Raw genomic sequence first — 17,965 nt, 5'->3', positions numbered from 1 at the left:
AGAGGCTGTGGAGAAAAAGGAACCCTCATACACTGTTGGTGGGAATGTAAAGTAGTACAACCATAATGGAAGAAGGTATGGTGGTTCCTCAAAAAACTGAAAATAGAACTACCTTATGACCCAGCAATCCCTCTACTGGGTATATACCCCAAAAACTCAGAAACATTGATACGTAAAGACACATGCAGCCCCATGTTTATTGCAGCATTGTTCACAGTGGCCAGGACATGGAAACAACCAAAAAGCCCATCAATAGATGACTGGATAAAGAAGATGTGGCACATATACACTATGGAATACTACTCAGCCATAAGAAATGATGACATCGGAACATTTACAGCAAAATGGTGGGATCTTGATAACATGATAGGAAGCGAAATAAGTAAATCAGAAAAAACCAGGAACTGCATTATTCCATACGTAGGTGGGACATAAAAGTGAAACTAAGAGACATTGATAAGAGTGTGGTGGTTACGGGGGGAGGGGGGAATAGGAGAGGGAAAGGGGGAGGGGGAGGGGCACAAAGAAAACAAGATAGAAGGTGACAGAGGACAATCTGACTTTGGTTGATGGGTATGCAACATAATTGAACGACAAGATAACCTGGACTTGTTATCTTTGAATATATGTATCCTGATTTATTGATATCACCCTATTAAAAAAATAAAATTATTAAAAAAAAAAAAGAAAGAAAGAAAGAAAGAAAGAAAGAAAGGAAGGAAGGAAGAAAGTAAGGGAGGGAGGGAGGGACTAAGGAAGGAAGGAAGGAAGGAAGGAAGGAAGGAAGGAAGGAAGGAAGGAAGGCAGGGAGGGAGGGAGGGAGGGAAGGAAGAAAAGGAAAGGAATCACGTGTCTAAGGAAAGTGAAGTTCACAGGCAGAGAGTTGGTATCATTGAAGACAGCATCAACCGCCTGACCAGGCGGTGGCGCAGTGGATGGAGCATTGGACTGGGATGCGGAGGACGCAGGTTCGAGACCCCGAGGTCGCCAGCTTGAGCCCAAGGTCTCTGGCTTGAGCAGGGGATTACTTGATCTGCTGAAGGCCCATGGTCAAGGCACATATGAGAAAGCAATCAATGAACAACTAAGGTGTCGCAACGAAACACTAATGATTGATGCTTCTCATCTCTGTGTCTGTCTGTCCCTCTCTCTGACTCTCTCTGTCTCTGTAAAAAAAAAAAAAGGCAGGAGAAGAAAATGCAATCTGCCTTGAATGCTGTGTGTGGATTGTGTTTTCACAAGATGTACAACTACTTATACAGATCAATTTTTATTTTGTATTTTTCTGAAGTGAGAAGCGGGGAGGCAGAAAGACAGACTCCCGCATGCGCCCGACCGGGATCCACCCGGCATGTCCACAAGGGGACAATGCTCTGCCCATCTGGGGCATTGTTCTGTTGCAACCAGAGCCATTCTAGTGCCTGAGGCGGAGGCCATGGAGCCATCCTCAGCATCTGGGTCAACTTTGCTCCAATGAAACCTTGGCTGCTGGAGGGGAAGAGAGAGACAGAGAGGAAGGAGAGAGTGAAGAGTGGAGAAGCAGATGGGCACTTCTCCTGTGTGCCCTGGCTGGGAATTGAACCTGTGACTTCCACATGCCAGGCCAATGCTCTACCACTGAGCCAGCCGGGCCAGTGCTACAGTTCAATTTTTAATTGAATCATTTCTAGGAATTTGAAGAGGAATTTACATGGAACTTGTCCCTGCACTTCTCTCACCTTTGGGTTCCCATTCCACCCCAGATTAGCCCCCTAATTCTGGCCACCAACAGATACTATAAAATGCATTTCACCAGCCTGGGCCTGAATTCTTTCTCTCTGAATTATTGTTTCACTGCACAAATATTTACTAAGCCTCGCACTGTAGACCGAGCAGAGAACAAAATCAACAGACAAAAATCCAAGCCTCATAGAAGTTGTACTCTGGTGAAACAGACAATAAAATCAATATGTAAAACATCTAGTAAGATAATAGCAGTAAATACTATTGGGGGGGGGGGGTGGAGAATGAGCCAAGCACAGGATGGTGAGTAAAGGCCTGATGGAGAAGCAGTTACCTGAGGAAACCTGAAGGACAGCTCTCTGGGGGAAGAGCACACAGGCTGGAGGAACAGCCCGGGGAGGTCCTATGGCACAAGCATACCTGACACGTCTGAAGAACAGCGAAGAATTCCAAGGGCCCGGAGCAGAGAGAATAAGGGGGAGGGATGGCAACAAGACAGATGGTAGGGGCCTTGCAGCCATTGGCGGGTACTGGCTCTTACTCAGGGGGATGACAGGAAGCCACTGGAAGGTTTGGAACACAGGGTTATATGCCTTACCAAGGTCATTCAGGCCAGTGTTTTGAGAATAGACTTTAGGGGGGAAAGCACAGGGAAACCAATTAGAAACTATGGAAATATTGGTTTTAGATGAAGGTGATAACAGTGGCAGGGGTGAGAAGTGGCTTGCTTTTATACATATTTTCAAGATACAACCAAAAGGATGCTGAGGAACTAACTGGATGTGGTGTGTGAGAAAGAGAGGCATGCAGAAGAAATACGCTGAGATATTTGGCACGAGCATCTGGCCAGAAAAAATGAGGAGACCATTAACTGAGAGGGTCAGCTTGTGTTGGGCCCAGGAGGGGAAGACCAGAGTTCTATATTGAGCATGTAACATTTGAGAACTTTCTAGACATGCAAGTGAAGATATTAAGTTGGCACTGAAGTCAACAAGTCTGGGTTCTGAAAGGTTGTTTATTAAAAGTACCAACTTGAACCACCATGGGTCATTGCTTGGCAAGTTGTTAAATCTGACACATAGCGCTAGAAAAAAAGTCTGTGTGAATGTGCTTATCGATGACCCTATTCTCAGAGATCTTCCTGTCCAGGGAAGCAGAGCACAAAGACGATACATACAAGGCCCGAGAACTTACTGGAACACTGAAGCGATTCTTTCCCCAGGAGCATTTTATCACAAACCAAACACTGTAGAACCCCAGAGAATGTTCCAGGGACAAACTGATGTCGACTCAGTTTCTCTTTGTCTTTGGCATCTTTGCTTTTTGTCTTCAGATGGAGCAGCAGCAGAAAAACGGGCAGAAATGAGAAAAGAGAAATGCTGAGACCCAACCATCTCAGAGAAGTCAGACAAACAAAGCCTCTACATTTTCTGTCGGGTTATAAGGACTGTACATCAAGATGTACAATAATGCCCAAATGTAATACCACCCAGATGTAGTTATCTCAGTGTTTCTGATGACTTACACAATAGTCCATAAAAAACATAGAGGTTTTCAAATGTGTGTGTATAAAATCTGAGGAACATTATTTTAAAGGGGGAGGGGAAACTTCACTAATAGCCATGTGTGTTTTATGGATGATAGGCACAAAACCTTCATTACCTTAGACTTATTCCGAGGGCTAGTCATCCTATTCATGAGGAAGCTGAAAGTTCGGTTCACTTTGTGCTTTTCAGAATCTGCTTTGGCAGGTAAAATGTACTTATCCCATTCTTCTTCCAGAATTCTACAAAAAAGAAATCGCTTATCATGGCTTAAGGACTTAAAGAGGGAGCAAAATACAGCATATTCATGTTGTGTACACACATATTTACGTATTTTAATACATATGTTTTTAAACGTGCATTTTTATACATATATATTCACATATACATATATTTTTCCAGGTTTTAGTGGTTATTCTAAAGATAGAAATTATTAAAAATACACCTTACAGAAGGATAGGTAGATATATAAAGTAACTATCTCACAATTTTAACAGTTACAGAATCTAGGTGGTAGAGGTAGGTATTTAGTATATAATTCTTTCAATTTTTATGTATACTTTAAAATTTTTCATAATAAAATATTGGAGAAATAGAGGATAACTCCGACTTATAAGTTTACTCTGAAAACATTCATCTCCCTGTTTATTTTACTAATAGAATTTTCTTTGGGCACAGAGAAGCCAAACTATCAACAATATAAAACTGGATTTTATTTCCTTTGGGAACAGGAAGATAAAACTCAGCAGACACACATTTCCTTTGTCAATACAGCCTGAGAAACAGAAGGTCTGCCTTGAGGTTCACTCTTTCCCACTCAATCAGGCCATTTGCAATCCGAAACTCTCCAGGCTGTAAGGAGAGAAGATTGCACACTCTCCCCAAATAAGAGGCAAGCTAGAAGTAACTGTACCCAATCCATGAACACACAAAACATATGTATAAACCCCTAATCCATATTATCGTTCTTTAAGAAAAAAAAAAGTCCATCTATGAAAAGTTATATTTCCCCTGGAGAGAGAGAGAGAGAGAGAGAGAGAGAGAGAGAGAGAGAGAGACAGACAAAGAGAAAGAGAGAGAATAATAAATAACCTAAATAAATATCATGTCAAACCAGATAACACTTCTGTAGACTATTTCCAAACCCAACATTTCATAACCAAAGTCTCTCCTACCCACCTCACCCCACCCCTCCAAAGAGAACTTTCCATTTGTTAGGATTAGTGGCTAACACATTCATCTTCAGGAAATACTTTTCAAAAGTAATATTATTGATATCCTCCAAACTACATATGACTACATTTTGTGAAAATGAACTTAATGACAACTTTCTAGGATTTCAATTTTTCTCATCTGATCATGACAGGTTTAGCCTAAATTATTTCTAAGGGCCCTTCTCACACTTAAATATAATATGCACTTACCGGGTACATAATAAACAAAACTTTGAGTTATTTTACCTCTATACTAGATAATGGGAAGTTCAAATCTATGAATGCATTTAGAAAAATATAATATTAAATGACTTCAGAGCTGCCTTGTGGTCATGCATTTCTGAATGCATAGTCAGGACAGTGTGTCCCGCTTTTCAAATCCTGCACAGTAAGTGAAATTGGTTTTGCTACCTAGAGAAAACAGTTGCGAACTTCAACAAGGAAAGAGGGTAGATAGAAGTAAATGCATCCTACTATTTCTCAGAGTAACAAAAATGAACTCAGACCCTTTTATTTCCTTTCTACTGCCACAGCCACCTCATTAGATAACTGACTGATTAATCTGTACATTTTTATACTTCTAATGTTTTAAGTATCCTAATTTTCAAAACTCATGACTGGCTCATTTTATGAGTGGGGGAATAAAACACATTTCAGTCACAAATGGTACTATCCAATGTCTAAGAGAACAGCAGTACGCTGGGGAGACTAAACCTCCAAATTAAATAATGGTAAGGTCAATGTGAATTTTGAAATCAAGATGTCCTCTCCCCTACTTTCCAGCAGGAACACAACTAAACTCTCTCAAATAAAAGAAAATTATTTATCCACCTCTACTCCAAATTTCTCATGCTACAAAGGAGAGTATCAAGAATAACGTTTCAGTTTTTATTTAAAACGTATACATGCACCACATTTTACCTTGCATCCTATCCACTTCTACAAAAGTACATAGACTTATACCACTTAACTTTGAAGTTCAAAGGCTGATAAGACATGAGACATGATTACATAAACCAAAAAAATACTGGAAAACTAAATATTAAATTAGAATAATCATCCAATCTGGTAGAAACATGAATAGCATAGACACGATCCACTGTCATATTACGAGAAGGGGGAACAGTGTAAACTTTGGGCAAATGTAGAAGGTCCATTGATTCCATGTTGCAAATTTAATTTACCTGTAGTATTAACCTCTCTAAGAAGTAGGTACTACAGCGATGAACTAAGATGGGAAAGATCTTTAACTGATTTAACAACAGAATTTAAATAGCTTTTCAATTTATAAGAAACTGGAAGAAATTAAACTCTTTTTAATATCCCAGAACAAGAATGTCTAAGCTCTGACATCAATCTGATGACCAGCCGAACCACCCACATTGAAGTTTTACAAGCTCCATTCTATTGGCTGTTAGTATTCCCTTTATAATAGGCAAATAGATTTTTAAGATATCTTAAGAATATGTATCCTCAGTATCTTAACCCGTAATTTATTATATCTATAACCTATTTTTAAAAATAGGTTATCTTGGGTATTTAAATGTTAAAAAAAAAAAGTTCCCAGTATCCAAATCAAAAATTGACATCGTGAGACTTCTTGAACACTCAGATGCTCAAAATCTTTTTTAATAGAGGGTAACAGATGGAATAAATTTAAGACAAAAGGTGGCAATAAAATAACTGAGTCATGCCACAGTGTTTAAGAGTTGGGATAGGCAGAGTGTCTGTACTGCAGATATGAGCCTGCAAGGTCTGGAGTGAGTGCCCCTTTTACCTGGCTGCATTCTTTTCCAGAAACAAAGTGATTAATATAAATAAAAATTCCAATGTAGGCAGACCCTCAAGTAGATATGTACAACATGACCAAAGCAAAAACATAGGTATGGCCAGGGCTCTTCCTGGCATATCCAACAAGATATCAGAAATAAACTAGGTGAAATGAAAGATCTATTTTATTAGCTACACTAGGGCAGCAATTTTCAACTGGTGTGCTGCTAGAATTTTTTAAACATGCAGTACCTGACTATTTAGTCAGGGGTACTGACCTCTTTCTTTTACCTTGTCACATAAAAAAATGACAAGTCAACACAACAGTAGCCATCTGGTGTAAATGAATCAAAATTATGCCTATTCTTTGAGGGTTTTTGTTTACTTTCTTCTTCTTTTATTTTTATTTTTAGAGAGACAAGAATAAAGATAGAGAGGGAGGAGAGATAAGCATCAACCCATAGTTGCTTCATTTTAGATGTTCACTGATTGCTTCTCATATCTGTTTTGCCTGGGGGGCCACAAGCTGAGCCAGTGACTCCTTGCTCAAGCCAGCACCCTTGAGCTTCAAGCTAGTGACCTTGGGATCATGCCAATGATCCTTCATGCAAGCCAGTAACTCTGAGCTTAAGGGGGCAAGCCTGTGCTCAAGCCAGTAACCTCAGATTTCCAACATCTGTCCTCAATGTCCAAGGTTGACACATTATCCATTGTGCCATCAATGGTCAGACTATACCTGTAGGAAATCACTCATCTAACCTTGAACCCTCTGTGACTTGGATTGGGGAACTTTAGTTAAAAGCCCTGAGTGAATGTCTCTTGGAGGCAAACACCAAGAATCTCTGTGAGTGAGTGACCCTTGTGCAGACACAAAGGAATGTGAATGGGCTTTAGAAAATTAGCCTAGAGGTCCTAGATTGCCCCTTCCTTGGTGCTTTTAATTAGCAAAAGAAAAAGAATGTACTGGCCCAAATTAGCCCTTTCTCCATGTCAGCAAAATGACCATTAGTCATTCTTTCCCTTTATCACCTGGTCTCCCTCCCCTGTAATCCTGTTACCTCTGTTCTGCTTCTGGTCAATAAAAGCTAAGGGAGAAGGAAATTCAGGAGGTCTTCTTTGCTTCCCTTGGCAGGCCTCCCCCTCTCCCTCTTGACATAAGTTTGTGTCTTGAGTAGGTTTTTTCCATGCAACACTGGTAGTTCCCAGCAGGCTGGAGTACTACAAGTGGTGACCCCCAATGTGATTGTGTGGAATTCGTGCATGAAGAATAGTTTAGTGGCTGCATCTTAAGGGGAATTCCAGTAAGAAACAACCCCTACTCGCCTTGATGAAGGGACTGACACATGTAGGTCAAAGACGGGTTTCCACATGGGTCAGGAGCTCACCAAGCAGCAGCGCATTTACATTAGAAATTTACAACACTTGCTCCACGCTGCTCAGTATACTGTAGAGCCAAAAGCATTACAGCAACTCACTGTACAAGAGCACTGCCCATGGTTTCCTGATGAGGGAACCTTAGATTTCAAATTATGGGAACAAGTGGGTAAAGTTTTGAAAAGGCAGTTTGAACGAGGATTAAAGGTTTCTGTTCCTCTTCTCACAACATGGCAGAAAATAAAAGAGGAATCTCAGCATAGTCAACCTGAACTGCCAGTCACAGCAGCAATGAGATTTGAGGAGGCCAATAAGGAGGACAAAACACCTTGTCCTCCTCCTTTGCCTCCTGAGGAGCCTTCAGCTCCCCCATCCTCTTCTACCTCCTCCCCCTGGGACCCGGAAGAGTCATACTCCTTCCTGAATGGAAAATTGTCTCTGAGAAGGATTAATGTTAGGAGGCCCAGATACTATATTAAAAGCTACAGCTTTCCCTGTTATTGTACAATCCTGAATTTTTCTGATTTTCTTTAATGTTTTAGCTACAATTCTCTGAACTATCATTTCATTTCTTTCCTATTCCTTGCCTTGAAATTAGTCCCAGACTAGGGGACCCTGGAGGATCTGGCTACAGTACTTCCCAAGCAGCTGCCAGTGTGTATTTACTCAGGGAGGTTCTGCTAGTTCCATCCTCCAGCGCCCCTGCCACAAACGCCCTGACTGAGACCGGGCAGGCATCTTTCTGGCCTGGTTGTGCACTGAAATCCCGGGTTTCTCTCCGGTTGTCTGATTCTGGTTTCTGTTTAGCTTTTGTCTGATATTGTAACAGAATGGGTAACACCCTGTCCATTCCTAAGGATAGTCCCCCTAGGGTGAATTCTGACTAATTGGTCGACCTATGCTTATAAATCTATAAAATAATATCAACTGAAACTGAAAATAGCCACAATATGGCTCTTTTGAGGCCTCAACTAAGTTTTGCATGCAAAAATTGGAAATGCTGGCTCTAATATTGAACTAAATAAAATAGTTTCATGCCTGCATTGTTGCTTTAAAATTGAAATATGTAAGGAGCTTTCATTTAAATTTAAATAGAATGCAATTTTGGATCCTAAGCTTGTTCCTTTGGTTTGTACTCTGTGAGGTCTTGCCATGCTGATTGCTGTTCTCTGTGTTCTTTGTCTTCAGAGTTGGGGGCCAACTAGCAGCTCCACTCTGAGGATTAATCAGATTTATTTATGTATCATGCTCGTGTCTCTGTACTTGTCTTGTGTGTAAAACTGTACTCAAGTCTGTGAAACAGAGGGATAAACAATGGATGGATGGCTTTTAATTTGGGGCCTTTTTCAACTGGAACTATTAACTGCGAGTCTGAACAAAGAAAACCTGTGCTGGATAAATCAGAGCCTGAACTCGTTTGGCTCCAAAGAGAAGGGCACTCCCTCCCTCCAGCCCGAATCCCAGGTGTTCTTAGGCCACTAAGAATCTCTGTGGGGGTGTCGCAAGGGAATCACTCATGATGTGTAGGTCGCCCCATAGAGACTTTCAAGTTCAACTGTAACTTTTTTTTTTTTTTTCTTTTCATTTTTTTTTTTTCTGAAGCTGGAAACAGGGAGAGACAGTCAGACAGACTCCCACATGCGCCCGACCGGGATCCACCCGGCACACCCACCAGGGGCGACGCTCTGCCCCCCAGGGGGCGATGCTCTGCCCATCCTGGGCGTCGCCATGTTGCGACCAGAGCCACTCTAGTGCCTGGGGCAGAGGCCACAGAGCCATCCCCAGCGCCCGGGCCATCTTTGCTCCAATGGAGCCTCGGCTGCGGGAGGGGACGAGAGAGACAGAGAGGAAAGCGCGGCGGAGGGGTGGAGAAGCAAATGGGCGCTTCTCCTGTGTGCCCTGGCCGGGAATTGAACCCGGGTCCTCCGCACGCTAGGCCGACGCTCTACCGCTGAGCCAACCGGCCAGGGCTCAACTGTAACTTAAAAATTGATTCATCTGAGGATGCACATTTCAAGGCTGGTTACCTAATGCTCCAAGTCCTCACAGCTGTATTAGGCAGCCGGGGAGAGAAACTAAGATATGTAAGAGGCTTTGAGATGACTTGGGAGGTGAAATTCCCTTGGAGCTCAACCCACAAGCAGCACACTTGAACCCACTACACAATATCCCTAGAAATTTGTTCAGACTCTGCAGATATTCAAAGAAAACTAAAATTAGCATGGGAAATTGTACCTTTAAGGCTAACAATCTCCTAAGGGCACCAATCCCCCATTAATAATCCTGCAGGTTAACTTGCAATATCTATTAAGATGGAAAAATTTCAGCTTGAAGTGGCCATAAGTGGGACCTTGTGATCCTCCTAAGTGCTTTTTCTGCGCACTTAATTAGAAGATGCCACCTCTAAAGTTAATATTAAATGAACGTAAAGCAGACATTGATTGGAAATAGGAGCTTCTGGGAGAAGCACAAAAATTATTTGGCAAAAAAAAAAAAAAAAATGTAGAGACTACCTTTGAAGTAATGAGGCCTTTGAATTTAAATATGCTAACCCCCCATTCCTCTCCTACAGCTTCTCCACTATTTGCTCTCTGAGCTTCTTTGTCCAGGCTCCCCCTCCTCTTCCCTTCTTCCTTCCTCTTTTCTCTTTGCCTCCTCTACTACCACTCCCTACTTACTGACTTGGGGGAAAATAAGAATAGGAATTCAGACAAGAATAATACAAAAATTCTAGCAGTTCCCTTTGAAGAAAAGCTTGTTTCAGGTAGAAAGGAACCAGCAATTGTGTATGTTCCTTAGACTAGAATAGAATTAACCTAAATGAAAAATTTCCCTGATTTTATCGAAGACCCTGATGGGTTCACAAAGAAATTTAAAATTTAACTGTTGGAACATTTGATCCTGGCTATTCTGACCTATTCCAAATAATATATTTACTGGTATCTAGGAGACAAACAACAGAATTTACTTAGCTCAAATTTTTGCAGCAATGATGACCTGATCATCCTGTTTTAACTGTGGGAAGTCTGGACATATGGCTGAGGATTGTAGAGCACCCAAGTAGGAGTCTCTTTATTGTAAAAAGCCAGGTCACTTTAAAAAATTAGAGGAAGCTGAAATAGGATTTTTAAAATATCTATCTATTAAGCTTATGGTTGTGCCAAGGACTATGGAAGGGCATGTCCCTTTCTCCTTACTAACAATTAAGAAGAAATTAAAATGACCATTACAAAGGGAAATTGCTAAGGCCCTTGTAGATGCTGGGGGCTACTTTCTCTGATCTTAAGCCTACCCAACTAAGTTGCATCCTACTACAGAGTAAAGCTTATGTACAAGAGATAGGAATATGTAGTCAACCAATGACTGTAAAATCAAAACCTCTCCCTTTCCAATGAGGGAATATAAAAGGGGCAACATATATTTTGTTAATCAAATTTGCCCCAGTTAATTTAACAGGGTAAACTTTTCTTAAAACCAATGATTGCCCACATATCTTTCAGAAGGGTAAAATGTACTTAAAAGTAAATCAAATACTGCACCAATTGGGAAAATAATAATTTTAAAGAAATTTCCATAAAGGAAAATAATTTTGAGACCAAAGGTTTGTTGCAGGACATCCAATACAACTTTGGGCCTTTCTCAGTGAAGATATTGGCAAAAATCTGATGTACTAGTTATTGGAATTAAGATCATTAACTAGATTACGTAAAAAGGCATTTATAATTCTAAGTACAAGCCCTTGTAATTCTAGCTTTCCAGTAAAATAGATTTATACAAAATCTCAAAGCTATAAATAAGATAGTTATTCCCAGACATCTTGTGGTTCCAAATCCACATAATCTATTACCAGCTGTCCCTGTGGATTGCCCAGTATTTTTCAATAATAAAACAGTCATGTAATGCCTGTTTGAGCATGTCTATAAAAGGACAGGGATACTTTGCTTTCACCTGGGAAGGTGACAAGTTTAGTTAGTAACACCCCAGGGATATACAGAGAATCCCACCTATTGTCTGAGATAATAAAAGCTGTTTAAATAGTGCTGAATTTTCCAGAGATTTCACTCTATTCCAATTCATAGATAAGATACTTGATGCTCTAGGACAGGCTCTGATTCTCTACCTTTAGTGAAATACTTGCAGAGGCGGATTTAATGGCAGGCACACCGGGCGCCCTGACTTGTGAAGGGCCCCGCAAAACCCCAACTTCACACTTTTTTCTAATGACACCAGGTTTGGTTTCATATGTGCAATTTTATCATTAATAGTTCATAATATTTTTTATTTATTTAAAAATATGGTTAACATGTATTTTTATTTTCACTGTCTCTCTTTTTTTTAAGGGGCCCAATATTTTCTTTTGTGCCTGGGACCTCAACCAATCTTAATCTGCCTTTGAATACTTGGAACATCTCACATTTAAAAATTGACTACTAATTAACCCTGAAAACTTAGAGAAATCCCATATTTCAAAAACAAAGCAGCTTAAGGGATTTCTGGATTTGATTGGATATTGTCTCAATTAGGTCCCAAGTTTTTGTTACTAAAATCAAGTTTATATAAAGAACATGGAGATCATCACAGACCTATAAAATGTAATAATAGTCAGCAACTTTATTTCAGTAAAAGGGCTCCTTCCCTGGATAAGGGCTATCTCTACCACACCCATGTAATGTAAACAAGCAGAAAAAATAGTTATGGACTCTTCTTCATTGTATAGAGTTCCACTCAGGCATGATCCACGCTACTCCTGCTACTGGGGAAGCAGCGTGTCATGCTATTTCTCACCTCTTAGAGTCCGTCTCCATTCCTGGATGTCCTGAAGTAATTAAAATAGATAATGGCCCTTACAATACTTCTAAGACATTCCAAATAGCTTTACAAAACTGGAATATTAAAATTGTTACAACTATCCCTTATAATCCAACAGGACAGGCCTGTATTGAACGTGCTCACTGCACCTTAAAAACCTATCTTAACAAAAAAGGGGGAGTCAGGAGGACAGCCTCACCCCACAAGAACAATTGTATAAGGCTTATTTTACTCTTAAGTTTTTGAACATTTCCTCCTCTGCACTTACTGCAGCAGAGAGGCATTTTATGCCAGATGAGTAACGATCTAAGCCTCTCATGTTGTATCGGGATATTATCTGGCCTTGAGTGGCAGAATCCAATCAAATTACTAACTTGGGGGTGAGGGTATGTTCCAATTTTGTCATCAACAGGTCATCTTTGAATACCAGCAAGGAAAAAGAAATGTGAAGCCTCATCATGAATTGACATTAGCCCCTAGAAAGCAACCCAGTTCTAGAGATCCAGAAACTGATCATGAGTCCATCTCTGGAAATAAACCCAGAAAAGGACACCTAACTCGCTCCCAAGCACTCAAGGAGTGCCTGACATCACCTGGGACAATCTGAAACATCAAACTAGGTGTGCTAAAGAACTTTTACAAAATACAGAAATGCCTGTATAACCCTTAAAACCTGTTTTTTTTCTATGCTTGCTCTTTATCGTCCACTACAACCACCTAACCATCTCCCTTTCTGTTCATCTTTACTAAAACAAGAAAGGGGAGATGTAGGGAATCACCCATCTAACCTTGAACCCTATGAGACTTGGATTGGGGAACTTTAGTTAAAAGCACTGAGTGAACGTCTCTTAGAGGCAAACACCAAGAAGCTTGTGTGAGTGAGTGACCTGTGTGCAGACACAAAGAAATGCATGTGAACTGGCTTTAGAAAATTAGCCTAGAGGTCCTAGATTGCCCCTTCCTTGGTGCTTTTAATTAGGAAAAAAAAAAAAAAAAAAAGAATGTACTGACCCAAATTAGCTCTTTTTCCATGTCAGCAAAATGACCATTAGTCATTCTTTCCCTTTATCACCTGGTCTCCCTCCCCTGTAATCCTGTTACCTCTGTTCTGCTTCTGATCAATAATAGCTAAGGGAGAAGGAAATTCAGGAGGTCTTCTTTGCCTCCCTTGGCAGGCCTCCCCCTCTCCCTCTTGACATAAGTTTGTGTCTTGAGTAGGTTTTTTCCATGCAACACTGGTAGTTCCCAGTGGGCTGGAGTACTACATATACCTATTCTTTTTCTCAGATTGAAAATATATATATATATTTTGGTGTACTGCAGAATTTTAGTAATTAGTTTATATGTGCCATGAGATGAAAAAGGATGAAAATCACTGCACTAGGGGATATGACTGGGAAAGGTGGGTACTTTCAGGATGTAGACCAAGGGAAACTAAAGAATAGAAAAAAATACCTGTACTGACAGAAAATGTGGACTAAGAGAGAAAAGGACACTCCCTGTACATCTCATCCAAGTTAACACATTTCATAAAGTACCATTTAACCAGTTAAGACATTGGCTTTTCTAGCTTTAAATCCCTCTCCTAATAAAAAATATTTTCTATTTAAAAAATATCTTGACAATCAGTCCATTAGGAGACTTCTAATCAAAATGATGAGCAGGATGATGAGCAAATTCTAGAGTTAGTCAACAAGTTGCTTAAATGAACTAATAGAGGTAAGCAGTTCAAAACAGTGCAACCACATAAAACACCCAATAATGGTCAGGACTGCTGCTACTGCTATCATCACTGGCACTGTCATGATGTCATCTTCATCATCATTCTATTGTTAAAAGAAATTCTTAGTTTTCCTCTGGTTTTCTCATTTCAAAGTTTCTATTCTAGTCTCAAAATATATATAAGAATAAATAATACGAAGTTTTTTCATATTAACACTTTTTTTTCAAGAAATAGATGTTTAATTTATAAAATAAGAATCCAATGTTATCAGAAAGTATAGGAAGAGAACAAAGAAACAAGAACTTAAAAGTTAAAAATATGCTTATAGAGACATTGATAAGAGTGTGGTGGTTACGGGGGGGAGGGGGGAATGGGAGAGGGAGAGGGGGTGGGGAGGGGCACAAAGAAAACAAGATAGAAGGTGACAGAGGACAATCTGACTTTGGGTGGTGGGTATGCAACATAATTGAACGACAAGATAACCTGGACTTGTTATCTTTGAATATATGTATCCTGATTTATTGATGTCACCCCATTAAAAAAATAAAATTATTTTTAAAAAAAATATATGCTTATAAAATAAAATAGTTAAACTTTTAAATAAAATATTCTGGAATTTTGAGAACAAAAGCCAAAGATATGGAAATATGATCTACATTATTTTGCATAGTCAATATTACTATGAGCTATTTATTTCTTATTAAATTTATTGGGGTGACATTGGTTTATAAGATTATATAGGTCTCAAGTGTAGATATCTATGATACATGATCTGTACATTGCATCGTATGCCCAGCACCCAAAGTCAAATCATCTTCTGTCACCATATATTATCTTATTAATACTTTTATTCCAAGATTTAAAGCACAGTAGTCCACTTTGATCAATATATTAAAATATTTCAGAGTTTTAACATTAATATCACCAAAATTGAAACCATTTTTTTTCTTTCTCATGTGGTCTCTTAAAGCTAAACATTTCTGCCATTTCTGACATTCCTGACATAACCCAAGGCTATTTCACAGTGTGATTCATGAGTAGTTAGTTACTTAATGCCAAGAGAACTCAACAGTCTTTCCTGATCCCTAGTCAGCTTCCCAAACATAGTCCAGTGTCAGTTTTACCTTCTAGGGAAAAGAGACACTTAGGCATAAAGTGTTAAAATCTGCACATCAATCAGAAAACTGATAATGCTTAAAGTACTTTCTTTTATTATTATTATTATTTTTTTTTTTTTCCTGAAGTTGGAAATGGGGAGGCAGTCAGACTCCCGCATGTGCCCTACCCGGATCCATCTGGCACGCCCACCAGGGGGCGATGCTCTGCCCCTCTGGGACGTCGCTCTGTTGCATCCAGAGCCATCCTAGTGCCTGAGGCAGAGGCCACAGAGCCATCCTCAGCACCCGGGCCAACTTTGCTCCAATGGAGCCTCAGCTGTGGGAGGGGAAGAGAGAGACAGAGAGGAAGGAGAGGGGGAGGGGTGGAGAAGCAGATGGGCGCTTCCCCTGTGTGCCCTGGCCGGGAATCGAACCCGGGACTCCTGCACACCAGGCTGACGCTCTACCACTGAGCCAACCAGCCAGGGCTCTTCTTTTGTTTTATCTTTTTTTTTTATTCAGTGAGAGTAAGGGAGGTAGAGATAGACTCCTGCATGCACTGAACCAGGATCCACCTGGAAAACCCACTAGGGGGTGATGCCCTGCTCATCAGGGGCATTGCTCCATTGCTCAGCATCCATGGAGCCATCCTCAGTGCCCAGAACCAACTCGCTCCCATTGAGCCATGGCTGCAGGAGGAGAAAAAGGGGGAGAGGAGCAAGAGGGGAAGGGGTGGAAAAGCAGGTGGGTGCTTCTCCTGTATGCCTTGACTGGTAATCAAACCCAGGACATCACATGCTGGGCCGACACTCTACCACTGAGCCAACCGGCCAGGACCATTTAAAGTACTTTCTGCATAATTTTTCTTTGTTTCAAACTTAACACTTCTAATCAATACTTTGTACAGAAAGGTTACAGAGATGTTTAGGCACTTCCTTTAACTGGCCACCCAGGGGCTTGTTATCACAGTAAAGCTTCTAGTCATGGTGGACACACTCAGTAAATCCTGATGCCTTTCTAAAGCAGGTGGTGCTCACACTGCTCCCCTTGGTCTTATACATTGGAAGTGTTCGACTCTGACAATAACCCAAAGTAGAATACTCTGTCCCCAGTCCAGAGGCCTGCACATCTGGGGACTGAAAGCATCAGCTAGCCAACCTATCCCAACACAGGTCACAAAGGAAACAAAAGATTCAGGCAGGCTCATTACATAGAAACTTCATGAACTCTTAAACAAATACCCCAAATGATTTGTAAATATTTTAAGCAGTCCCTCAGAAAATTTGGAAGTTAAAATACCTTTTATCTCCTGGTGGCTCCGATAAGCTGTAAGCTCTTTGCTCTACAAGACACAGAACAATAAAATGAACATTAAGACAAATGAGCAGTCACGTGTTAGTTTGAAATGCACACATTCAACCATATCCTTTCATTATATACATCACCAGTTATGAGGAAAAAAAAGTCACTTTATGTAAGTAGGGCATTGCTCTACACATCTTTACCACTTTCCCTACTTTTTAGGGAATGGGGAAGAGGCCACAATACGGCGACATTTAATGGTTTTATGAACTAAGTTAGCATCAGCAAGGGGCAGCAAGTATTTTCAGCAGTGCAGAAAATTAGTTCTATCTTTTATGATATTGCTCACCAGAGCTTCATCCCTTATTTGTAACACTAATTCCCCAACATACAGAATCAATACATATCTTAGCTGCTTTTTAAGCAAAGCTTGAAAGAAAAGTCATGAAGGCCAGCCTAAGGAAGAGTCCATTTTAATATAGCGGCAATGCCTTTATAAAATCCTAGCAGCAGCCAGTTCAGAGATGTGCTTTGTGGCATACGGGAAAGGGAGAACCACCTTTCCCATTGGCCTTACGGGGGATGAAGGGCAAGCTCATGCAAGCAGCTTAGGGCCGGCTTGTTTCCAGAGGGAACTTGAGTACTTACTACAGGGATGGAGCAGAGACACTGATTTAGACAGTGAGAGAGACTGAAGGAGGGAACAGCCACTGTGGAGCACACCATCTATAGAGCAGGGAAAATCCCTTACCGTTACAATTCAGAAGCATGAAGAGGCAAAACTAGGTTGCAAAGGAAGATGGACCAGGTATATAAGAAGAAAAACTAATAAATATGTATCCTCTGAAATGTGTAAATATCTATGTTGAACCTAATAATGTCTGGTAGGTAATGGAAAATCTACTTTGAAGAATTTGAAGGCTTTAGTCTACTGCTATTAAATGCTATACAAATGAAGTCATGGGCAAAAATCAGGATCCTTATTATAAATAGGCCGAGGTACAAGAGGTATCAAGAAAATAAAGTCTCTTATCCAAAATAACCGAGCTAATAAGGTAACTGGACAAAGTCTAATAGGATTCCATCCGTCAGTGCATAATAATTTTCAAAAGTGTATTTACTTCACTCCTCAAATTCTTAAATGCAGAATATTTTGTCCATCTTGGTGAGGTTATAATTATCATTTCAATACTGACAATGTCCCTTTCTATCTAAACTTATGATGCATCACAGGAAATCGTGTATAGGAATGAATTTTTTTTATATATACAAGCATTAAAAAATAAAGTTGCCACCACTGTCTCTTGGCTTAAAAAAAAAAAAAAGGATGTGAAATGACAGTAACCTTTTGGATTTGACAAGTAAGAGAGATCACAAATACAATTAAAAAGATGGAAAAACCATCATCCT

At 40.2% G+C, this 17,965-nt stretch overlaps 1 protein-coding gene across 9 annotated transcripts in view; it reads right to left on the bottom strand.

Moving 5' to 3' along the window:
* The window catches only part of ARHGEF28 (Rho guanine nucleotide exchange factor 28), a 368,879-nt gene that overhangs the window by 108,986 nt on the left and 241,928 nt on the right, over nucleotides 1-17,965 (bottom strand). For 7 of the 9 annotated variants that reach the window (XR_010750308.1, XM_066377149.1, XM_066377154.1 and 4 more), the window contains 4 exons: nucleotides 17,204-17,281; nucleotides 16,553-16,595; nucleotides 3,385-3,508; nucleotides 2,917-3,049 (listed from right to left, as the gene is read on the bottom strand). Coding sequence is in view for 8 of the 9 variants with exons in the window: in XM_066377149.1 (XP_066233246.1) it covers nucleotides 2,917-3,049; nucleotides 3,385-3,508; nucleotides 16,553-16,595; nucleotides 17,204-17,281 (378 nt within the window). In the remaining variant the exon portion in view is untranslated. The remainder of the gene's footprint in view (nucleotides 1-2,916; nucleotides 3,050-3,384; nucleotides 3,509-16,552; nucleotides 16,596-17,203; nucleotides 17,282-17,965) is intronic. The other 2 variants (XM_066377164.1, XM_066377219.1) reach the window with 1 other exon arrangement.

The sequence above is a fragment of the Saccopteryx leptura genome, chromosome 1, assembly GCF_036850995.1.
Source record: "Saccopteryx leptura isolate mSacLep1 chromosome 1, mSacLep1_pri_phased_curated, whole genome shotgun sequence".
Lineage (NCBI taxonomy): Eukaryota > Metazoa > Chordata > Mammalia > Chiroptera > Emballonuridae > Saccopteryx > Saccopteryx leptura.
The sequence above is the reverse complement of the archived record's forward strand: the minus strand, read 5'-3'. Positions and strand labels throughout refer to the sequence as shown.